Here is a 25161-nt window from a genome sequence, read left to right as displayed (position 1 = left end):
GAAATTTAACTGTGTTGATCCAATACTGTCCAAGAAGAAACACGAATATTCCAGGCCCCTATGGAAGTGTGCAACATGGCATGGCATGAATGATCTGTACCCGGATAACATTTCCCTCTAGACATTCCATTTTCCTTCCTTCTGCTGGCATACTGAACAAGAACATCCAGTCCACTCCATTGTGTATGCTTTTAACCTTTTCTGAGTTCATCCTCAAAGAAGCTTCTTTCCTGTACACGTGAAAAAAAATCAAATTCTACAAAGCAGCCGTGCACACCTTTGAATGCTGACACTCAAAGAACTTAACATCTCTGAGAGCTGGTTCCTCAGGACAGCTGTTCAGAACCACGTGACTTCAACTGTAAGAATGTAGGGAGAACACAAGACCAAATTTCTTGGAAAAAAATTTTTATTCTCCTTGCCAGCATCTCTTTCAACATCTTATGAAGTAATGATCAGTGACAATCAGAAATAATTTGGTTTCATATTGCTTTCAAAAACAGTATGAAAGTAGCTATTTAGAAAAAGGAGGGTCCATTAGTTTTTTTTAAAAACATTAGAAACATTATGAAAAATGAGAATCCCATCACACAGAAATACATGATCAAAGGTCAGACTAACAAACATTCAAACAGGCGCTATTCGAACTAGGTTTCTCCATTTCTTTCAGAAGTGTCTTTTTTCTCAGACTCTTCCAGAAGCACTTCATACTGAACCAAGAGGTCTGGCCAGCTCAGTTGATAAGCTGAGGTAGACAACAGAGCTATGCCTTACGGTGAGAAGCTGAGAATAAAGCCCAAGGATCTGGCCTGCCCTCTGAGACCAGTCATCTTGGAGTTGCTCACGCAGGACAGAGAAAGCTTCGAGAAGCTCACGGCACACCCCGAAGGGAAGCGAAGGCAAGACGCCTGTTACCCACGTTACCAAAACAAGCTGCAAAGCGATCCTCCAGCCCCGCTTCACAAGCTTGACAAGTTTCAGGAGGAAGGAGCCTGGATTGTTCATAAAATAATACGATCCTTTTACTTGATTTTTTAAAGTGCAGCTCTTCAAGAATTTCATATTTAAAAGATCATCTGTAAAGGGAAGAAAAAAAATAAATGAACTTAATTCAAACACTGATGTTAAACATCCCCATAGTAAGTGGGTGACCAAAACATCAGGTTTACGGACTCCAGAAGGTCCTTGCAAGAGAGAAAGGTGTCCTTTCAGGAGGCAGCTGCCCAGGAAGTCCGATTTTAGAGAGAGCAGAAAGGATTCCTGCTGTTTCCTCCTGTCTGCCCTTACCTACAGGCTCACTGATGCCTAAAATACACTCTCTAAGTGGCCTTTGCCTTCAGTATCTGTCTGCAAAGTAAATGCTGCAAAAGTGCTGGGCCTGCCTCACTATCATCTGAGGACACACGAGGCTTATTCGACATTCACCCCTCTGCCTAAGCAAAGAGATGACACTTCGCCCTGAGAGGGTTTGAATAAGAGGCAAAGGGCACTGGGCACCAGAAGATTAGCTTTCATACGAACAATTCAAAATAAATACCTATTAGTGACATCAATCTGACACAAATGACAATCATATGCCAGATGCCTGTCAGAAAATTGTCTGTACGTATAAATGTTGAAGATACTGCCATCTTCTATGAAATACCAGCACATACTCACCTCCCCGTTAGCTGCCCCACCCCCCAAAAAAAACTTTAGCAAAGCTTTCATAGCACAGGTGAATTCACTCTTCTGCTTACTGACCTTTAACCCAGGTTTCGGATCCTAGTCATGTACTTGTCTGGGCTGGCAGCACTCATTACCGTGGTATAAATCGTGTAGCTGAAAATAATGAGAGGAGTTTTTATATACACATCATTTTCTCTAATACTCCAAAGAGGAAAAAAAAATACCAGGCCCTTCCCTAACACTGGAGACCTGGGACGAGAATACAAATAGAGACACACGTATGTCAGAATATTTAAAATTTACAATTCAAGCGACCACACAAAGTGTTCTTTCCTCCTATTTTGACAACACTGTGGAAGGCCAGGTTCAAATTTAAAATTCTCAGACTCCTCAGAGTTCCACCCTGTGGCAGTGAGGCAGAGCCGGCCTTGGCCCTCACCCATGCTCCGCCCTACCCCACAAGTGGCACGTATGTGGTCACTTTGGCCTTTGCATCTAGGCTTCATGCATGACCCCCAGCAAACAGCCAGCCCTTGGCCTCCCATCAGGGACAGGATGTCCACAATGGCTGCACGCCGCCATCAGGAGAACAGCCCCAGGGAAGTTGACCACACAGGCCCTGGAAATGGGCTTGGCGATGAGAATTCCAGGGTTCTGAGTACTTGGGCCAGACTCAGGGGGCAAATGCCCCTGGCCCAGTGGATTCCTTATTTCAAGGGAGGGACAGAGCAAGGCCAGAGTGGAGCCTATAAAGCTCAGGGATCAAGAGAGGGGCCCACTTGTCCAGATCTAAGGATGAAAACTACAGTGGCATTTATTCAACATTCGGCCTAGCAAGAGACCTTAACAACTTAAGCACAAGTGCACACATATGCACACACACACAGTAGGGCCCCTGCCTTGCACTCCCTTCATCTACCTCTTGTCCTGGACATCAGCTGGGGTGCATGCTCCAAGCATCTGGAGCTGGGCTGTTCAGGAATAGGCAGAATTAGGGCCCTAGTGCCCCACAGCAGAATCATAAGCCCAGCTGAAGATAGCACTATGAGCACGTGCAGAGCTCGTCCAAGGGTAATGGAAGTTCCCTGAGCAGGATCCTGGTTGCTTATTTACTTTAGTCAGAATTCTATTCTCCACCACTGTTTTAATATTTTCTCTGCTTATAGCCACAGCAGAGAATGGAATTCCAATGCAGGGGAGTGTAGTTTTGTAGCACAGCACAAGGGGGCAGTACAGAGTTAACTGCGTCTGTTCAGACTGACTTCTATCAACCTGACACCTTGTGAACAGCCTTGGTTGACAGGAATCATTACATGTAAAGGGCCTGAGAGTTAAGGCTCTGTGTTAATTCTGGCTCAGTGGTTATTATCATTTAAATGCAGTTCCTCTTGGGTTTCAGTTATACAGTAGGGAAAAATGCTACTCAGTAAACTGTCTCTAATTTCTAACAATTCTATTTCAACAAAACATTTCAGATGCCATTTAAACATTCATAGCCTTTTACTCAGTAACCTTACTTCTGGGAATTTAGCCAAGGGAAATAACTCAAAAGAAGGAGGGGAAAGGTACAAATATGTTTATTTCAGAGTTTTAATAAAGTTTTTTTAAGATACAAAATTTTTTTTGGTGAGGAAGATTGGCCCTGAGCTACCATCTGTTACCAATTTTCCTTTTTTTTCCCCTCCCAAAGCCCCAGTACATAGTTGTATATCCTACTTTTAAGTCCTTCTAGTTCTATGTAGGATCCCGCCACAGCATGGCTTGATGAGGTGAGGTCTGCACCCAGGATCTGAACCGGCAAACCCCAGGCTGCCAAAGTGGAATGTGCGAACTTAACCACTCGGCTACAAGGTTAGCCCCATTTTAAAAGTTTTACCTGGAGAATGCTTAATTCTATTACACTCAGTTACCTATGAATCAGCTATTCAAAATTATAAGGGCTGTTCACAGCATGAAAAATGCTTTATTAAAATAAATATAACTATTTTATTATAATACTAATTTTTAAAAGATACAGTCTTCACTTACATAATTATTTTGAAAACTGCAAGGACACAAAAATAGGTTTATAACCCTTATTTTTAAAATGAATATGAAAAGGTCAAAATTATGCCCTACTGGAGCGGGTACAGCCAGGGGTGCACTGGAGCAGCTCCCACAGGCTGCCGAGAGCCGATCGTTCAATATGCAGGAAGTTATGAGCTCATCGTAAACGTGAAAAAGGCCAGGTCGGACTATTTACATCACAGAAGTCAATAAATGCTACAAATCAGGGGAGTCTTTTGTTTTTTGCTCCCTCACCTCTGAAGAGGTAGTTTACTAGCATCCCACCAGGTCTCATTTGTTACCCGAACAGCTCCTCTGTTCCAGTGGTAAAATACTAATTTGTTTTTCTGTATTTGGCTGTTACAATATTGTTTATGGAATAAACTTTTTAACAATAATCTTTTTATCAGGCCATACTTAAAGAAAAAACTTTCAAAGAGATATTTTGAAGATATATTCCTATTACGGTGCAAAGTGAAAAGAATAAGGCCAGTTTTAAAAACGTCATCACACCTAAGCAATCTTAAAGCACCCAGACCCAAAAGTGATTGTGGAGCCAACCAGGAAAACCACTATTTTGTATTTGTGTAAAAGAGGATCATTGCAAAGAAAAAAATCAATTGGGTATTTGAAACTAAAAATCACTGTGTAGCTTTTATCCGTATTAGGCTATTTCCTGAAGTGTACCATTTTGACCTTCTTGCCTTGGGGAAAGCAGAAGTGGATGATGAGAAAGTAAGAAATGCTGGGCTTGGGAAGTTACTGAAGGAAAAGAGGAGACCGAACTCTGTACTGACTTGCAGACGCTTCCTCTCTTATTTTAGTAAATTAAGTCCTATCTCACTGAGCAAAGGGAGGCGTCTGCGCTCCTACTGAGCTGGTCCTGGGTGTGCAGGACGCAAGTGGGCAACCTCTCGAGGGGGACGATGACAATCTGGGCTCTTCTGCTTTGCTGTGACGGTCGCATGGACCTTTAGAGTTACCTGTACACGGTCGGGGGTGGCTGCCTCTCAGGTTTAACTAGGAGCTTCCTGTGGCAGTGGCGGCCACAGCCCAGGGCTTCACCCGGAAGAGCATGTGGGAAAAATCCCAGGCTGTAGACCCAAGAAGCCACTGCTCACAGGACGCTACTCTCAAGAGAACAGGCTAAAAGGGAAACATTAACTCAGATACTGAATTATCCATGGAACGAGCGTGGGGGCAGCAGAAACTCCCTGGGAAGATAAAGGAAAGCCAAAGGCGTCTAGAGTTTAGTTCTAAAAGAGTGAAATTAGGGAGCTCGTAACCAGTGAAGGCAGGCCCCACATAACAGACTGATTCAGGATGAACATGTCACTGCCTCCTCCTTCTGGATCACTCTGTCCTCCTGACCTTTGTTTTTCTTCGTGGCCTTCTCACCTGCCTTAGGATATGCTTGATTATCTGCGCTCCCCCCAACCAGCAGTAGAACACTGCCCCTGAGAGCAGAGACACTGTTTTGCCCTCTGCTGTATCCACAGCACCCAGAAAGCCTGCCCCGCCGGAGCCCTCAGATCCTGCTCAGCCGGCGTGCGTGAGCGAGGCCACCATTCCAGGTGACGTATGAATGTGTTTAACATGCCACTTACTTGTTATTAACTGGAAACACGGACAAAACCTGCACAGGAAACAAGCATATCGTAAAGACTATTAAAAGGCAGAAGAAACACATGTCGAATATCTATAGGAAGAAAATAATCACAATACTTCCACGTGTCTCGGGGTGACAGAGTTACAGACTTTTGAATCCTTTCTCCTTCTAAACAAAGAACATATATGACAACTGTGCCCTTTTTTTAATATGCAGAAAAACTTAGGTGAAGATAGATATGTTCACCTAGACAGAAACAAGTTCAGCAAATGTCATCTGGTTTTTCTTTCAAATATTTTCAACCAGGTAAAACTTACTCTTACATTTTTATCTACCACATTTGCTTAAAGTCAGAGGAGAAAATTTTTTTTAATCACTCCTAACAAAGACACCAAACATCTCGGGTAAAAGCTGGACATTGTGACACAAGTTACCTGGAAGAGCGTCTCCAGACTGAGGTTTGCCTGGCCCGTGGCGTTAAGGGCTTTGATGGCAGGTGTTCTGCAAGGACAACGGTCAAGGTCACTTCAGGAAACCTCGCACTCCACCAGCTCTCACTTTGGGTGGCACAATGCAAGGTCTAGCCTCATAATCTCCTTTCCTCAAAACAGATTCTGGCCCCCAAGCACGTGTCCCGCCTAGTCCCAGACTGAATGGAATTCATTCAGCAACTGGGCCCACTGCCACATCTGCTCCGGGAAGCTGGGCCAGTGAAAACGCCTTGCTGCAGAATTGAGCAGTCGCCACCAAACACGTACAGCAGTAAAGCCAAAAGGGAAAATAGAACCACCTGCGCTTTGGGGATGCACCGATTTATAATCACAGAATCTTCAAAATTAGAAGGGACAGTGAAAGCCCCCAACTGGTTTATTTACTTATTCAAGTATGAGAAATGTTTTCCTTCCAAAAAAGAATTCCATAGAAAACCACGAATCTTGTTCTCTCCTTTCCTTTTACAGATGGGTGAAGAGAGGCCCATCTGTCAGTGAGTCATTAGCAGAGCTGGCGGTGGAATCTAGGGCTCCTGACCCAGAGGCCAGGGCTAGCCTTGCCCTCCCAACATCCAACCAACTGCCAAAGAGGCTCCTCCAGTGCTCTCCTCCACACGACACTCTCCCATCCCAGCCAAGGCACTGGCGAGGGGGGCCCAGGTACATCTGGGAGAGGATGCCCCTGTAGTCCTCTCCAGTTCCTGTAAAAGGAGGGGTACATTCGCCCGACCACAAGAAAACACTGCAAACCAGAAAGGGTAGAGGCCCACCTTCGGTCATCGCCCTTAGGCACTGGCTTCCAGTGGTCATAATTTGTCTCAACTCGGAACCACCTACAACAGAACACACCGCCTTGTCTTATCCAAGGTCATTGGGACATAGTTAAAGAAGAAATATATAAGAATAAAAAAATGCCTGTATTTTCACCAATTAAAAAATGATAATTGGTACAAAATAACCAGGGCCTTTAATCCTACTCACGCTCCATTTAAAGGATCTAGGGGCCAAATGTCCACCGGGCCACCTCTGTTCCTCGTGATGACCACTCCTTCCTGGGGGGATGTGCCACCAACAATGTAATAAACATCAGCAATAAGGGGAGTCTTGGCCAGTTTGTAAACAGCTGCTTCAAAGTTTCCTGATTCACTCAGGGTCTGAACAAAGACAAACCTGCGTCAGCAGCATTACACACAGCAGTTCTTCACACCAACTGATGGGCAAGCGGTCCAAAGCACATTCTCCTGATATATTAAGCCATGAATCTTGAACTGCTCTGACCTCATCCTCTTGTCATCAGGGCTCCTGAGATGGGAGAAACCTCAGTGGGGAGCCAACTGCAGCGGGATTTTTCTCACAAAAGGAAAGAACTATTGACAAGTTCTAGGCCTGGCTCACCAAACATGGGCTGCGTGCTCTCTAAGCAAGTCACCATCAAAAAGGACTCCCCATGTTTCTTCACTCGTTTGCTCTTTCAACAGGTATTCCTTGAATACCTACTATGTGCTAGGCACTGTGCTGGCATGGAGACAGAAAAGGGAATATGACTGAACTGGTCCTCGTTCTCCCCATATTTCCAAGGATGAGAGGAAAGTCAACAGGCAAGGGTGACACGTGTAATGAGTGTCAACACAGGAGAAGGACATGCTGTGGAAGTCATGGCAGGGGACCCATCCTCACCCAGGGCGCTGAGGAGGCATCTCGAGGAGGAATCACAGGAGCTAAGGCCAAAGAGACAAGTTAGACTGGTGAGAGTGGTGGTTTTGGGGTTGGGAGTGGGGGTAGGGATGAGTTCCAGTTCGATGGAATAGTTTGGCAAAGGCTTGGAGATGAAAGAGAGCGTGCTACATTAGAGCAGTGAGCTTAACTGGTGTTCAGATACCCTGGGGCTCACGAAGACTTCCAAAGGTCTGTGGCACGGACAGTTAAGGGGATCACTTTCCAAATCTTCAGCTTCCATAGGTGCTCCTCCCTCAAGCTGATCTGCTCAAGACCATCCTGGGGTAGAGGGCCTGCCCTTCCCAATCACTCTTCCACCACTTTTTGAAAGAAGTACATTTTCTGCTCACTCATCCTGAATACCGCCAAGACACAGTGTCAAGGGTGGGGGCGGGCATAGGGTCAAACAAAAGAAAAATTCAAAATATCAGTGTCTGCAGAGGTGCTGTCATTCAGCACCATAAACCATCAACTGACAGCAGGGCCTGTGGCCTCTTCCCTGCCTTATACATACTGCTGTCAGGGTGACGTATTTAGACTTGAGTTGATTTGTTCTAAACTCAGTAAAATTATAAAGTGAGGCAATAGGAGCTATGGAATACTTTTTTGATTATATTGCCTATACCATCCCCAACTACTATCAAAGAATCTATTGCCTCAAACAGAATTCTACGAGAACGAAGCAAAAGAACATCGTAAGAAATACTGAAGGCAGTGGCGGCTTACTTCCCTCAGGCAGCAAAGTCAGGGTGAGGCAGGTACCTTACTGTCTATCTCAGGAAGTGAGGAGATGGGCAGTGACTGTTAACGGGAAGGAGTTCCTTCTTAGAGGAACGAAAATGTTCTAAAATTGCTTGTAGTCATGGTTGCACAACTCTGTGAATAAACTAAAAGCCAGTGAGTTGTATACTTTAAATAGATAAATTGTACAGCATGTAAACCGCATGGCATTATACCTCAATTAAAGATCCTTCTACTTATGACCCAGCAATTCCACTCTTAAGTACTTACCCAACTGATATGTTTACAAGAAGACTCGTACAAGAATTTCTATACCAGCCTTATTCATGATAGCCCCCCAAACTAGAAATCAACAGGAAAATAAATTACGGCATATTGATAATATTGACTATTCTTCAATAACAACAAGGAAAGAGCTGGTGATACAAACAACAAGGGTGAATTTGAACATTGTGCTGAGCTATTGCAGAAAACTCTAGGTTATGACAAAGAGTCTCTCCGTGACTAAACTGTAGCCAGTTCCTCTGAGCCCTCTTTTTGATTAGACCTTAACCTTGGCCTATAAAGACTTGAACAAATGATAACATAGTTTCTAACACCTCAAGGCCACATCCCTAAAATGACCCTAGCCCCTCTTAGAATACCTGCCGGAGGAAACTCAAAGCTGTCAAAAGACTTTACTGTTTGTTCCAGGCAACACCTGGAGATAGGGCCCCTGGCCCCAGTCCCTGCAGGAGAGTAGGAGGCTAACTTCGATAAGAGCCAGTGAGCAATCCCAGATAGGGTTCACAAGGACAACCCCTCCTTTTTGTAATTTTTCACTTTTCTGACTCTACTGAGGCCCTGCTCACCCCCTCCCATTCCCTCATTCTTCCTTTAAACACCCAGTCACCTCTGCACAAATCAGAGTTCAGTTCGGTTCATGTTGGACACGTTTCCCTATGGCAACAGTCTACTACTGATTAAAATCTGTCCTAACCACTTTCTTTATTTTTCTTGAGGTATAATTGCCACATAACATTACATTAGTTTTAGCTGTACAACGTAATGATTCGATATTTGTATATATTGCAAAACGACCCACCCCAAATCTAGTTTACATCCATCACCACAAATAGTTACCCAAAAAAATTTTTCTTGTGGTGAGAACTTTTAAGATTTATTCTCTTAGCAACTTTAAATATGCAATACAGGATTATTAACTATAGCCCCCATGCTGTACATTACATTCCCATGACTTATTTATTTTATAACTGGAAATTTATAATTTTTTATAATTATAATTTATAACTCCCACTTTAGTGTCCAGCCTTATTTTATCTTTAATATGTATTATCACAAAGGTTGATGTGCATTTTGCAAACCTTTAGATGCCTATTCTTTTAAGGAGCTTCTTACATTAAAGACAACATTGTTGAGTGACATAGAGCATCCCCACACGAACACAGTGTAGAAGATGAGGTCGGGGGAGGTGGCTGCACAGTGAACATACTCACAGTGCGGATGACCCAGCTGATCGGAGAGTGTCTCTGAAAGAGGGCAGCGATCATGTTCTCCCACCACGAGCCTTTAGCTGCCGAGTCGAGGAAGGAACAATAAGTACATACACAAATTGCAGCCCAAGTGCCACTTTGAAAAATTCCTTAAATCTCGTTTCTTCCCACAGTACAAGCTGATGGGAGAGAAAGGTTGCTGGATGAGGAGTGATTTTACTAGCATCCAGTTTTCAAGATTAAGCCCAAATTTCACGGCAACCATAAAAACATGTAAAAATATATATTTGAAAGCAGAACCTTTTGTGCCTGGAAACAATTAGAATTATGTTAAAGGAAATCATTCCTGATTAATTACCCCAGGCAAAATAAAATTACGTAGCTGTCAAGAGAAGTGGCCCAATCAGTATTAGGAAGACTGTAGAGAACTCATATCTTTCAGAACTTTGTTTGATTTGGGCTTACATTTTTCAAAAAATGCAAATTTACAGGGCTGTCCCTGTTGCCTAGTAGTTGAGTTCACCGTGCTCTACTTTGGCGGCTTGGGTTCATGGGTTCGGATCCTGGGTGCGGACCTACACCACTCGTCAGCTAGGCTAGGCGGTGACCCACATACAAAACAGAGGAAGACTGGCACAGATGTTAGCTCAGGGCTAATCTCCCTCAAGCAAAAAAAAAAAAAAGAGGAAGACTGGCAACAGACATTAGTTCATGGCAAATCTTCCTCACCAAGAAAAACAAACAAATAAACAAATTTATAATTAGTCTCCAAAATTACTTTTTAATGTCTTTAAAAATCTCTGTAGGGGATTTCCAAAGAAAAAATTTCATTCAAGAAATAAGCAATGAGCATCTACTATGTGCCATATCCTGATCTCATCCAGACCCTTGGAAATTAACAGGGAACAAAAGAAACTAGTGTACCATTAACTAAAGAAGATTTTGATAACTCTAATAAAGAAAATAAAACAGTACAATGTAATCGTGAGTGACGAGGGAGGACTCCTTTCAAGAGGAGCGTAAGAACAGCCTGTCTGGGTTGTGGACATTTAGCTAAGATGGGTAGCACATTCCAGACAGGAGGCTGGAATGTGTCAGGGCCCAAAGGCAGGAACAAGCTTGGCAGATGTCAGGAAAAGAAAGGAGGTGAGGTGAGGTGCAGGCAGAGTGAGGGAGAAGGACAGAGGCATAAAATGTGGGGTGCAGGAGGTGACGGGATAGAGTTTGAGGTCAGAGTCAGGACTTTGGATTTGGTATAAGCGCAATGGAAAGTCATGGTAGGTTTTAAACAGGGGAACAGCCTGCTGGTGCCAGCTGCTGGGTAGAGAAAGAATCAGAGGAGGATGAGAACAGTGGCAGGGAGACCAGAGGGACAGCTGCTGCAGCAGTGGAGGCGCGAAGGCAGCTAGCCCAGCCGTAGAGGTAGAGAGAATGGACAGGTGGAGTCTAGCTGTGGTGGAAGAGCTGACAAAACTTAGGGACTGAGGGGTCAAAGAATTCTCCTGGTAGCAACTGGTTGAAGAGAAGTGCCATTTCCTGAGACATGGAAAACCCGGAGAGAAACAGATTTGGGTGGAGGCAGAGTGAGGGCAAGAAAAGGGGAAAGAAAAAAGCAAGAGATCTACTTAAGCAGATCAAGTTTGAGAGATCCAACAGACATCAAAGCGGAGATGCTGAGAAGGTGGTCGGGTACTCCAATTCGGAGGGAGGTCAGGCCTGGAGATGTGACAATAACAACAAATGCTTCTCTGGCCCTTGCTCTGTGCCAGGGTAGTGCCCTGAGTACTTGACATACATGAACTCATTTCATCCTCACAGCAGCCACTATCATCCCTGCTTTCCAGATGAGGAAACTGAAGCACAGAGAGGATAAGCACCTTGGTCATGGTCACCTAGCTAGCAAGTGATAGCACCAAGATATAAACCCAGGTAGGCTGGGTCTGAGATCTTAACCACCAGGTGGTCTGCTGAGCCTCCCACACTTGGTGCCATTTGTTAGTCCTCCTCAGATCCCCTTCCTTTCCCAGGGCAGTTAGAGGCACTGTTGGCACTCTTCATTATGTCCAGAAACTTAACTAAATATCTTAATTACCTATACTAACCAAGACATGTTACCTTATTGTTGAGGTGTTTGAACTCAATCATAGCAGACAAGTTTTCATTAAAATAAGGTTTTAAAAGTTTTTAAAAAGTGGTTTGACAACATTTAATTAAATTTTTATGTTACAGAATAACTTGGTTATTTTTAAACTGCTCATACCTTCTACAAACAGTTAGCTAAATAATTTGAGTCACAAGATAATGGAAACAAAGCCCATCTTTTTAATAAATATACATGTGTTTACAGACATTCTGTGTAAAATATTAGTAACTGGCATGCCATGGTTTGGGTACCACTGGTTGAGAACCAATCTCACTCACAGCTGACATTTGAGAAAATGTTGAAAATATACATTAGGGTGAAGACCTGACTACCACGAACATTGATATATACCCAATCAGCATCTTGCTGGGAAAGCCTTATGCAAACAGGTAAGAATAAACCTAACCAAAGGAAATAACAACAACGTGAAGTCGACCAGGGGACCATCAGATGACCAACACTAAACTTTAAGAGTTTCCTCGTGTATGTCTTTCTCCTCATCCAGCCGCATTTTCCTGAAGACAGAGACAAGAGTTAGCTTATCTCTGGGCTCCCCACGTACTGTGGTACGGAACGACATACCCTGAGATGGAGGGAATGGCCGTAGGTTGTACAACAAACACAGCAACTGGGCCACGACCCCAGAGATCAGTTGGAGAACCACTTCTCCCAACTACTAGCTGTTATTTCATCTCATAGCCTTATTTTCTTCCTCTGCATGATGAATAGGGTTAATAATATCAGCCCTGGCTATCTAACAGGACTGTTGTGAGGGTCCAATGAAAAAACTTAAGAGAAAGTGCACTGTAAAGTGCTTTACAGATGTTGCCTGTATAATGCCGTCATACAACTTCAAGATTACTGCAATAGATTCCTCAGTCTTCTGCTTCCATCCAATCCCAACACAGTCCAAGCTCTACAGAGCAGCCAAAGTGATAGTTAAAACATCTAAATCACATCTGTTCATTCCCTGGCCTAAAATTCTCCTAAGGCTTCCATTATGCTTACAATCCAACTCCTCATCCTGGCCCTTACCATGGCCTCAGCCTTTCTCTCTACCTTTACTGTTACTCCCCCCTTACTGTAGGAGTAATGTGGTGCTGTAGCCACATTACCATCTTTTATTTCTGGAATCCACCAAGAATGGTCTTCCTCCAGCTTCTGCAGACCTGGCTCCTGGATGGTGTGAGTCCAGCCTTCCCTGAACCTCTACCTGTAGTAACCGGCCCACTTCCTCCTTCATGATCACATCTTCCTGTTTTCCTTTCTAGGTAGCACGCAGCACTACCTGAAATCAGCTTCTTTCCTTCATGTGCACTGCCCGTCTCCCCCCAGGATGGAAGTCCCTGCCAGGTAGTGTAGAAGGTGTTCCTCTACCATGCTATATTGGGTGAGTGAAAGAAGCACTCAAGTAAAACTGAACAGGAATATGGCTAAAAACACTCGGGAGTTTGTTGTGATTACCTCGTTCGTCACCAGAAATGGTAAACTTGTGCGGACTCTGACCAGTCCATAATCCTACGTAGCCAATAAAAGTGGTTCCTGTGAACGCAATCTGAAATCAAGAGATAAAGTATCATTTTAACATTCCAACCAAATACACATTAAAATCACCTGCTTTGTCCCACAATTTCATGGATTTTGTTTCTTATAGGCTCATAATATGAATAAATAGAATAAAAACTCTGAAATGGCCTTCTAGAAGGCTTAACCTTGGGGCCCATGGACAGAATTCAGTGGATCTGTCACCCTGAATGGGAAAAAAGGTCCATCTTTATTTTCACTAACCTCTAACTGCAACTTCGCTCCTTCTATAAGGAATGTAGGCAACAAATCGTGCAGTCGTGGCTGTGCCTACAACTCTGTCACCAGCAGAAATCATTATGTATTTTCACAGACATCATGGTGGTGGCAGATAACTTGAAATGTCATTCATACTTATCACTACTCTGGAATCATGGTAGTTATTAGACGCGCTGCTAAACATTACTATTTAATGTGTTAAGAAAAAGTATAACATTGAAATGGCTGTATTTCAACATAACTGGTTTTCTTTATAATCCTTCTCACTTTATTTTATGTATTTATCAAATATTATTCTGAGAAGGGATCAATAGGCCTCACTCAGGGGTCCATACACCTTAAAGAAGCCCCATTCTAGAAGTCGCAAATGGGGCCCGATTTAAAAACTTGTGTTGACTTTTTATAAGAGATAAATATCATGCATCTTATAAGTTTTGTGAAGTAAATGGGAACAAGTGAGACTGTTTATCAGTGACAGTCATATTTAAATTTTAATGCTTAAAAAATGATTTTGCATACACCTTTCATTTAACCCTCACGATGTTCCCATGAGTTATAAGAATTGCTCCCACTTTAAAGTAATGAGTGCTAATGATTGCAAGACACCATTATATGGCCCTGAGGAGAAAAATCAAACTCTAGCAGTTATTTCGGATGCTAGACTTCTTTTTTTGAGGAAGATTAGCCCTGAGCTAACATCTGCTGCCAATCCTCCTCTTTTTGCTGAGGAAGACTGGCCCTGAGCTAACGTCCGTGCCCATCTTCCTCTACTTTATACGTGGGACGCCTACCACAGCATGGCTTGCCAAGTGGTGCCATGTCCGCACCAGGGATTCGGGCCTGCGAAGCCCAGGCCGCCAAAGCGGAATGTGTGCACTTAACTGCTGAGCCACCAGGCCAGCCCCTAGACTTCATTTTTAAAAGAGGTACTTAGAACAGTACCTGGCTCATGCTGTTCAATAAAGGTTAACTAAGATTTTTATATTTGAGAAATGAACAGGCCTAAGTTAATATTTTTTGTTAGAAAACTGAATCTTAAGTCAGTAATCTTTCTCATTTAATCATTTATTTCTACCTCATCTGGGTGTAAATTACAAGGTGGCTAAATTACAAGGGAAAAATGCAGTGGCTTTATTTTTATAAATGACCTTTTCCCCTAGACTCACCGAGGGCCTTCCATGAATTCTCCCATTTCCATTCACGGCAGTAAGACGGGAATAAGCCCCCCTTGCTAGTAAATCCCTTACAAAATGTAAGCCCTCACTTTATTTGCATGATACACTGATCCTGGTGTTAGCGTCACTCTTGAAGGACTGAGCAAATTAAAGTTATGAAAATTAAAATCACATTGTAGTTTCCAAGATATTTTATAATACATAATTATAAATAATTATAAGATGTAATTTGTAAGATATTGTATCGTGCAGCTCTGAAAAACTGACTCTATTTCTAGATGTCTGTGCTTTCCAATTGTCTCTGGCAGGTCAGTTAACATACACCCTTAGCTGTGGCAAGAGACTCTAATTTACAGTCTAAGGCCGAGTTTTGGGGAAGAAAGCTAACAGCAGGCTGAGGCCGGGGTTCGGTCCCACCTCTGCCACATCTCCCTCATCTGATTTGGGGCAAGTCAGTCTCTGTGAGGCCTGGCCCCCTCATCTGGAAAATAAGGATGGAAATGTTGACTCGTGCCTGCCTCACAGGGCTGCTGGGAGGATCAAATGAGGTCCTGTATGTGAAAATACTTTTAAAATTATGAACACCCAACAAGAATAAGAGAGCAATTGTGTGGATAATCTGTTCTTAATTTAGCAAAACAATTTCTTAGCCAGGAGCCTCAGCATAAAGACAATACCCAAGTGTAAACTGCTAAGTTCGGCATAATAACCGGAGCACTGAGAGAAAAGCCACACCAATAGACCACTTCTCACGGGAGCTCCAGGAGAAAGAGACACAACTGAAGCAGCAACTGTTACTTAGGCTGAGTTCTGGAGAGAACAGTTGAAATTATTTATTTATTTATTTATTTTTCCTTTCTCTCTTTTTTTTTTGAGGAAAATCACTCCTGAGCTAACTGCTGCCAATCCTCCTCTTTTTGCTGAGGAAGACTGGCCCTGAGCTAACATCTGTGCCCATCTTCCTCTACTTTTTATATGTGGGATGCCTACCACAGCATGGCTTTTTGCCAAGCGGTGCCATGTCCTCACCCGGGATCCGAACTGGCGAACCCTGGGCCACCGAAGGGAACGTGCGCATTTAACCGCTGCGCCACTGGGCCAGCCCCAGAAATAATTTATTTTTATTGCATTTAATCCTTTGTCTACTTATAAGAATTTTGCTCACTGTAGAATAATAGAGAAAAGCTAAAGTAGTAAATGCAAATAATTATTGTCCTATCATTTGGTAATAACCATGTACATTTTAGCAGATTTCCTTTCAGAATTTATTTTGCATGTATATTCTGTCATTGTCACCACTTAAAACCATTTTTGGAGGCTGGCCTCGTGGCCGACTGGTTAAGTTCATGCGCTCCACTTTGGCAGCCCAGGGTTTTGCCGGTTCGGATCCTGGGCGTGGACATGGCACCGCTCATCAGGTCATGCTGAGACAGCGTCCCATGTGCCACAGCTAGAAGGACCCACAACTAAAAATATACAACTATGTACTGGGAGGATTTTGGGAGAAAAAAGCAGAAAGAAAAAAAAGAAGATTGACAACAGTTGTTAGCTCAGGTCCCAAACTTTAAAAACAAAACAAAACAAAACCATTTTGAAGTAAATCTTCAGCTATAAATCAAATTGTTAATAGTGGTGAAGTAAAGGTATGAAATTGGGAAAGGAGAAACTTTAACTTTAAATTTTTCTGCTCTTTTGAAATTTTTTTTTTTTTAAAGATTTTATTTTTTCCTTTTTCTCCCCAAAGCCCCCTGGTACATAGTTGTATATTCTTTGTTGTGGGACGCTGCCTCAGCGTGGTTTGATGAGCAGTGTCATGTCCGCGCCCAGGATTCGAACCAACGAAACACTGGGCTGCCTGCAGCGGAGCGCGCGAACTTAACTGCTCGGCCACGGGGCCAGCCCCTCTTTTGAATTTTTTATGAGAAATTTTTGTTTGCAAAAGCAGATGACCAAATGACTATTTAGTAAATGAGTTTTCAGTATTTGGGAGTCAACCCCTAAACGCAAAGAGCACATGAAATGAGGTCCTCGTCCTTAAACAATGTCCTACCAAGGCAAAATCTGGCTTTTGTGTGCTCTATTCTGTTTCATTGCAATAACATGCTGTGTGTACTCAGTGAACATAGATTAAGGCTATCTCTCTAGACGTTTACACAGAAACATGACAAAAGCATATATTAGATTATACTTCTAAAGGGACTGTGTTGAAAATAAAGTGATCCAGGTATAATTTTTTAAGGATGATACATAAGAGAGTAGTGAGTGAAGGGCCATTTCTTATTTGGCCACTATTTTCCAAGCATCTACCACATGCTTTCCACAGATTACTTCACTGAACCTTTATAACTGTCTCCATAAAGTAATTATTAACCTCTCTGAGTTGTCATCTACAAAATGGGTTTAAGTAATCTCTCATGTTCTTAAAGGAAGGAAGTGACAGAAGCAGGATTCAAACTCAGGACTGTCAGACCCCAAAGTTGGGTGTTCCTAGCCGTGACACTATGCCACCCCTCCCTATTCCAGAAGCAGCCAGGACATGGGAAAGCAGAGGGAAGAGCTGACTCAGCAGAGCAGAGGACAAATGATCATCCCCGATGGAGATTTCCCTAAGGAAAACTGATTGACCTCTTTAAGGAAAAGCTCAGTAATAACTGACCCTTCTATCTCTAAGCTTAATTGATGTAACGGTCTCGTGGTTTTGTTTTCCAGGAGTTTGATTTTTTTGTATCTTAAACCAATAACACACTTAAGGAGCAGGCCATCCAAATGATTGCTAATTTGGGTTAGCAAGTCGCTCTGATTTCTGAATCTTATAGTCTACGGACAATACCTGCCCATTCTTTAAGAACTGCACATCCACGGTCAACTTGCGTAAGAAAGTTCCAAAAGCATAATCCAGATTCCGGCCATGGTAAATGTGGCCTCTGGAGTCTTGAGCCACAATACTGGTGCAGAATCTGAGAAAAGGGAGAAGTCCAACATGAAGGAATGAGAAAAATAAGAAAAAGGAAAATGAGTGTTTTGTTTTTAAAATAAGTCCTTAAAGTAAAACAGTTTTTCTTCCTTATAATAGACACACACACCACATAATCCTTGTACGAGAACAGGGACTCACAATTCAAGATGAAAAGCACTACTGGACACAACTCACCAGTGTTCGTTCCGTGTTACTTGACCCTTGCCCTCAGCACACGTGGCATTGAAAACATACTGAACGAGGATTTCATCCTAATCTAAATCTGAAAGTGACCCATTCTGGGGCTCACCCTGACCTCTGAACTTTGCTCTGCTTGGCAGAGTGTCATCTATTTAACACACCATTCAAAGCCAGCTCAAGCTCACCTCTCCACTGAATTTCTCAGAGCAAGCGCAATGGCACTAAACCATTGCATCCCACAAAGGTTTTATTTCGTCTCCTTGGGAAAATGGTCACCTTTTTAGGGGCTTGGCACTTTTCCTGTTCCCCTTAGAGCTCCCTACACAGAGCTAATAAGAAAAAAGGATACTTTAAGAACTCCCAGCCAGAGAGAAGTATTTCGAGGAAAAGAAGAAAAGGTTTGTTAAGATATTTAAATGTCCATTTTCTCTGGGGATATGTAATGTTATGTGGAACATTATTTACATATAGCATGTCCACTTCTGGGGGGTGGGAGTGGGGGGAGACATCTCTATCCACACAAACCCAAATGAGAGGAAATACCTTGATGGATTGACAGTCATTTCTTTCTTTTTTTTTTTTTTGAGGAAGATTAGCCCTGAGCTAACTACTGCCAATCCTCCTCTTTTTGCTGAGGAAGACTGGTCCTGAGCTAACATCCGTGCCCATCTTCCTCTACTTGATATGTGGGATGCCTACCATAGCATGGCATGCCAAGGGGTGCCATGTCCGCACCCGGGATCCGAACCAGCAAACCCTGGGCCACCAAGAAGCGGAACCTACGAACTTAACTGCTGCGTCACCAGGCTGGCCCCTGACAGTCATTTCTGAGTAACAGGATTGTGGTTAATTTCCTTCATACTTTTCTGTATTAACTAATGTTCTATAATGATTACATATTACTTCTAAAATTAGGAGAAAACAAATGTTACTTAATTTTTTTGTTTAAAAAAGGAAGCTTGGTCAAGTTTTAATTTTTTCCAAGGTTTCTGATCTTAACTTCAAAGAGTTCATGTCCAGGAAGGGACTGATAAAACACTGGAATTGGCTAAAGCAAAGTTTGTAGAATCTCTCTGAAAGATGATTTTTCAAAATGAGCTTCCATGTCATGCCCAAACGTCGTAGCGTGAGGTGGCCCACAAGCACAGGGCCTCGCAGGGCAGTGGGGACACGTGCTTCTAGTACCACCTCTGACCACTCACCATCCACCTGACTTTCAGCAATTTGTCCCTCTTGAGGCTTAGTTTCCACATCACAGCAGGTAATACCATCTCCAGTGCCTGGCACCCAGGGGGCTCAAGAAAGGGTAGCTAGTCTGACTCTGATTCAAAAAGGCTTACATCAGAAATGAAAACAGAACGTTTCCTTTGTTAATGCTGGTGGAGTCTGATGGTGCTTTCTGTTGTCATGAAATTCAGTATATACCTTAATATCAAATCCAAAAGTTAGAGTGTTTTTACTGGAACTTTTGCTTTATCTGCTTGAATACAGTGACTCCAACAAAAGAAGGTGAAAGTAAAAAGTGACAATTTTTTCATTGAGAAAGCCACATGATAGACTAGGAAAAAGATGGGGGTAGGAGATGAGGAATGGCAAAATTAACTTAGTTCAATTGAAAAGCACTTTAACAAGCTCGTGTTTTAAAATATTTCCCTAAAGAGGAAGGCAGTCACAGTGCTTTTTTTTTCTTTCTTCTTTTTTAAGATTGGCACCTGAGCTAACAACTGTTGCCAATCTTGCGTTTTGGTTTTTTTTTACTTGTTTCTGCTTTTTCTCCCCAAATCCCCCCAGTACATAGTTGTATATTTTAGTTGTGGGTCCTTCTAGTTGTGGCATGTGAGACACCGGCTCAGCATGGCCTGACGAGCAGTGCCATGTCCGAGCCCAGGATCCGAACCCTCCAAACTCTGGGCTGCCGAAGCGGAGCACAGGAACTTAACCACTGGGCCACGAGGCTGGCCCCCACATTACTCCTTAACCTACTCTGCCTAGGTGTTCCGGGAAGATGCCAGGGGGCAGTAAGGTTTCCTTATCCCAAGCATATATATATTTTTTTTAAATCACCTTTTGGCTGCCAGAAGCTATAAGTATCTACAAGATGTTACTGGATGAAGTTGGTCTGGTGGCAAAACAAGTCCTGAAGGCAGAAACCAAGTCAAACCTCACTTAATTCCAGGATCTGTTACTGAGCCATTAAAGACTTACGGCTTCCCTTGCACTTTGCCTGGGATCAACCACACACTCCCTATTACTTTCCGTGTGCCATTTTATCCTGCCCACTCTGGGTACCAAATCTTGGCTGGCCTTGTTAGCCAGAACAGTGTTCCCTGAGACCCCAGCCCTGGAGGGAACAGACTCGGAAAGAGGAGTCAGGCTCACTAGCCGTAAGAAACGTGGAGGACAAAATACAGGGGACAAATAAGTCCTGGGACGACCCCTTGCGTTATAAGGCTGGAAGGTCACTGGGTTAACTCAGAGGGTCCATACTCCAGCGAGGTTTGTTCCAAAAACTTCCTGGAAAAGTACATGTTGAGCAGAGTTTCGAAAGTGGGATGCTGGCTGGATAGGTAGAGGGAGAAAAAGGGGCTTCAGGCAGAGGAGAAGTTCAGTACTGAGGTCAAAGAAGTTGCTTTCTTTCTCGAAGCCCATGATCTGCTGCTCAGATTCACCCAGAGAAGCAAAGAGGAAGCGTTGGCGGTTTCTGGGCAGCCCGGTCACCACCCTGTTTTTATCAAACTGAAAACATGTCTCCTCCCACTCAGGTGTGGCAGGAGTTCCCAGGAAGCCCCACGTTAATCCGCGCCAGCGTGGGGCACTCACGCGGAGCACTCGTAGAACAAGTTGATGAGGAGGCCGTCGGCCAGGCTGATGTTGAGGACGTCGCACATGCCGCGGATCTCGTCGGTGAAGGGCTGCGGCAGGAAGCTCTCCAGCACTCCGACCGCCTTTTGAAGCAACGTATGGACCCACTTGGGGACCCCATCCCTAGAAACGAAGAACCACGAGGGTGTCTGATCTGCTCAGAGGTCGGAGGGGTGCGAGTGTGTGTTTGTCGGGGGATGGGAGGGCGGCGGGAGGGGTTGGTACCTAAGGCTCTCATCCTTAAGGAGTGAATGCTAGGTGCCTCCCTTCCCCAGAGAGCAGACAGTCCAGGCCCCGGGTCACCCAATCTTCAGCGTCCAGGAGGGGAAAAGAAAACTCCGACACAGGGAGCGAGCATGGTCCCCAAAGGGGCGGTATTGGAAGGCCAGTGAGGCTTGCAAAGAAGACGTGGGCTGCGTCCCCTACTAGATAGCCGAGCAGCCAAGGGCAACAACTCGCGCGCCACCCTGACCCGGAATGGCTCGAGGACGGGCGGGCCACTGGTGACACCGAACTTGAAAGCCAACCCAGCCGCGTCGGCTCATCGCTAACCCGCACGCTGCCCAGAGCAGCCGCAATTCTGGTTCTGGTCCCCGCCGCCCCTGCACACTCCAGAGGCCAGGGGTGAGGGGGAGGGGGTAGAGGGCAAGGCTGTCGCAGAGGGAGGGGACGGCTAAGGAGTCTCGGTTTGGAGCACATTGGGCAGCGCGCGTCTGGGGTTTTCCGCACTCCGCCCCCGGCCGCCGGTGATGTCCCCGAGATCCCGAGCCGCGCCCCGGCGCCCGCGCTCACCCGAGGATGTGCGCCATCGCAGCGCGCAAGAAGTCCAGGTCGAAGTGCCTCAGCACCGGCAGCCAGCGCAGCTCGGGGGCCGCGTCCAGGCTCACGTTGAAGAGCGGCGGAGCTGGGGGCGAGGCGGCGGCCGCCACCCCGGCCCCGGCCAGCAGCAGCAGCAGCGCCAGCGCGGGGCGCGCGCCCGGGTCCACGGCTCGCATAGCTCGGGCTCAGGTGGCCGGAGTTAGGGCCGCTGCTGCCACAGCCGGCGCCCGGGGAAGCGCCGAAGCAGAAGGAGGAGGAAGAGCCAGGGCGGTGCTAGGAGGGCTGGAGGCGGAGCCCGCGCGCGGCCTGGCCCACCAGGTCATTTGGTGCCCCCATCCCTCCCGCCCGGGCTCTCCTTCCGCGGGGGCGCTAACGCTGCCAGCCGCCGGCTCCTCACCCCGCCTCCCCACCCCATCCCAGCCACGTGGACCGACAGTGTCAACCGCGGCCTGGAGCGAGATGAAGTAAATGATTTTCAGTAGCGAAGAGGTTGCAGGAGAGTCCTACCGTGGTAGGAAAGGATCCCCCACCCTCACCCCGCCACCTCACTTGCTCATATTTAAATTATTTAAAGGTTTATCTGGATTTTATAAAGGAAGAGAGAGCTTTTTCAGTTCAACACTTACACCTCTTTTAGTTTAAAAAAAAAAAACTAAAAAGTTAGCTAACGTTTATGTGCCAAGTATTTTTGCCGACTCTATCTCATTTAACCATCAAACGGGGATGAGTTAGTTCTGCCCGTTTTCGTGATGAGGAATATGAGGCTTGGAGAGGTAAAGTAATTTGCCCGAGGCCACACCTGGGGAGCCTCTGCGCTGGCCTCCCAGCCAGGCTCTCAGAATCCAAACTCCACCTTCGTAATCACTCCCCTGCCTCCTCCTTGAGTTCCCAGGATCTGAAAACTTGCAACGTAAAGCTTGTAAGTCTTAGGAAAATCACCTGACTTAGCAAGGCTGGGACGTTCTTAATGGTTAGCATGTCGTCTGTGGGTAAAACAGAATAAATGTGTACAGGAAACTGAGAAAGGTCATTTCCTTCAGCGTTTTTTCCTGTCAAATAGAATACACGATCACTACCTCTGATGTTTCCCATTTATGACCTGCCTGTCACGGGGCTAAAGTTTTAAGTCTCTGTTCTTGCTTCATCTTGATCTTTCCATTAAATCTAAGTCAAGACCGAGTCTTAATTCGCTCGTTTGCAAAACCAGAGTAACTGAGTTGCCTGCTTAAGCCGTAGGTGCATTGAGAGAATCACCCAGGGAGCAGACAGATCAGTGAGTTCAAAGAGGTGCGCTTGCATTAAAAAAGAAAAAAAGTGACTTCCAGTCTGTTCAAGACTGATATTAAAAAGATAAAAATTAAAAATAGGAGCTGGCCTCTGACGTAGGGCTAAGTTCCGTGCACTCGGCTTCGCGCCCGGGTTGGGATCCCTGGCTCAGACCTACACCGCTCGTCAGCTATGCTATGGCGGTGTTCCTCTCACAAAATAGAGGAAGATTGGCACAGATGTTAGCTCAGGGCTAATCTTCCTAAAAAAAAAAAAAAAATACAGGACTTTTTAAAACCATTATAAAATGTATTGAATGAACATATCTACAACGTGGTAAAATGGGCACTATTCGCAATTAAGCTGAGCTAAATATAATTTTAAATAATCTATTCATGTACTAGTAAAACGTTATACATATGCTATAGGACAGTTTAAAACAGAGATTAAAAGGGAGATCTGAAATTACAAAACTTCAAGCCCCCCTTTCTGCTGCTTCTATGCCATGCACATTTCAGAGATGCCGTATGTTGATTTCATGGCTTGTCTATGGATCAGAACCTACAGCTTAAAAAATGCTTCTGTGGGGAATGCAAGAAGCTAGATGATTGTATCAGAAACATGGGATATAATGTTTTTTTATGGCTGGTATCTCATTTTGTTCAGTTTAAAGGCAGTGTGATAGTTTTTAAATATAGCCACATACTCCTTCAGTACGACTTCCTTCCAAAGCGGAGCCTAATTCCCCTCCTCTTGACTGTGGGCTGTACTTAGTGACTTGCTTCTAATGAATAGAATATTGCCCAAAAGATGGTGTCTGACTTCCAAGACTAGGTCACAAGGACGTGGTGGCCTCCTGCTTGCACTCTCTCTTGGATTGCTTACTCTGCAGGAAACCAGCTGTCATGTGCCGAGGACACCAAAGAAGCCCTGTGAAAAGGTCCCTATCTTGAGGAACTGAGACCTCCCACCAAGAACCAGAGAGGAACTGAGGCTTCTTGCTATATGCAATATGGATGAGCCATCTTGAAAGTCGATCCTCCAGCCGCAGCTAGGCCACCCCAATTCCTTACCCACAGAAACTGTGAAAGAATGTTCACTGCTTTAAGCCACTAAATTTTGTGGTGATTTGTTAAGCAGCAATACATAACTAATACAGATTTGGGTAACACAAGTGGAGTGCTACCATGACAAATACCTAAAAATGTGGGTGTGGCTTTGGAAGCTGGAAGGACTCAGCAGGGTGTAAGTGAAAGCCTAAAGTTCTTTGAACACACTATTAGAAGTCTGACAGCCTTTAAGGGACTGCCAATAGTAGCTTCAAGGGAGATGAGAAAAATGCTATTGGAAACTGGAGGAAAGTGGTTTTTTGTTATGTAGTGGCAGAACATTTAACAACACTGTCACCTCCAGTAATATGGAAGGTAGAAAATGTTCCCAAGGAACTGGATAATCTAGTTAGATTTCCAGGACACGTTGAAGTTGCCACCCAGCTTCTTCTTGCTGCTTACAGTAAAATGTGAGAGGAGAGAGAAGCTACAGGGAAGACTTAAAAAGGATCTAGCAAGGTGGTACAGCCACTTTGGAACACAGTTTGGCAGTTTCTTACAAAAATAACATACTCTTACCATATGATCCAGCAATCACTGTCCTTGGTACTTACCCAAAGGAGCTGAAAACTTATGTCCAAACAAAAATCTGCCCATGAATGTTTATAGCAGCTTTATTCATAATTGCCAAAACTTGGAAGCAACCAAGATGTCCTTTAGTAGGCGCATGGATAAACTGAGGTACATCCAGGCAATGGACTATTATTTAGCACTGAAAATAAATGAACTATCAAACCATGAAAAGACACAGAGGAAACTTAAATGCATATTACTAACTGAAAGAAGACAATCTGAAAAGGCTACACACTGTTATGATTCCAACTCTGTGATATGCTGGAAAAGGCAAAACTCTAGTAAAAAGATCAATGGTTGCCAGGGGTTAGGGAGAAGAAAGGGATGAATAGGCACAGCAAGAGGGACTTTTAGGGCAGTGACAATGCCCTGTGAGATACTACAATGGTGGATACGTGTCATTATACATTTGTCTAAACCCACTGAATGTACAACACCAAGAATGAACCCTAATGTAAACTATGGACTTGTGGTGATGATGATGTGTCAA

General features: G+C 44.4%; 1 protein-coding gene across 1 annotated transcript; it reads right to left on the bottom strand.

The window, feature by feature from the left end:
* Positions 1–391: 391 nt before the first annotated feature.
* NAAA (N-acylethanolamine acid amidase) lies at positions 392–22141 on the bottom strand. The gene is made up of 11 exons (XM_008537209.2): positions 21697–22141; positions 20863–21027; positions 17716–17842; positions 13372–13462; positions 9768–9844; positions 6796–6968; positions 6585–6647; positions 5758–5824; positions 5322–5350; positions 1744–1821; positions 392–1076 (listed from the first exon to the last, which is right to left on the bottom strand). Exons 1-10 carry the CDS (start codon positions 21897–21899, stop codon positions 1746–1748), a joined length of 1071 nt encoding a protein of 356 aa, XP_008535431.1. The 5' UTR covers positions 21900–22141; the 3' UTR covers positions 392–1076; positions 1744–1745.
* Positions 22142–25161: the final 3020 nt, after the last annotated feature.

Source organism: Equus przewalskii, chromosome 3, assembly GCF_037783145.1.
Source record: "Equus przewalskii isolate Varuska chromosome 3, EquPr2, whole genome shotgun sequence".
NCBI lineage: Eukaryota > Metazoa > Chordata > Mammalia > Perissodactyla > Equidae > Equus > Equus przewalskii.
The sequence above is the reverse complement of the archived record's forward strand: the minus strand, read 5'-3'. Positions and strand labels throughout refer to the sequence as shown.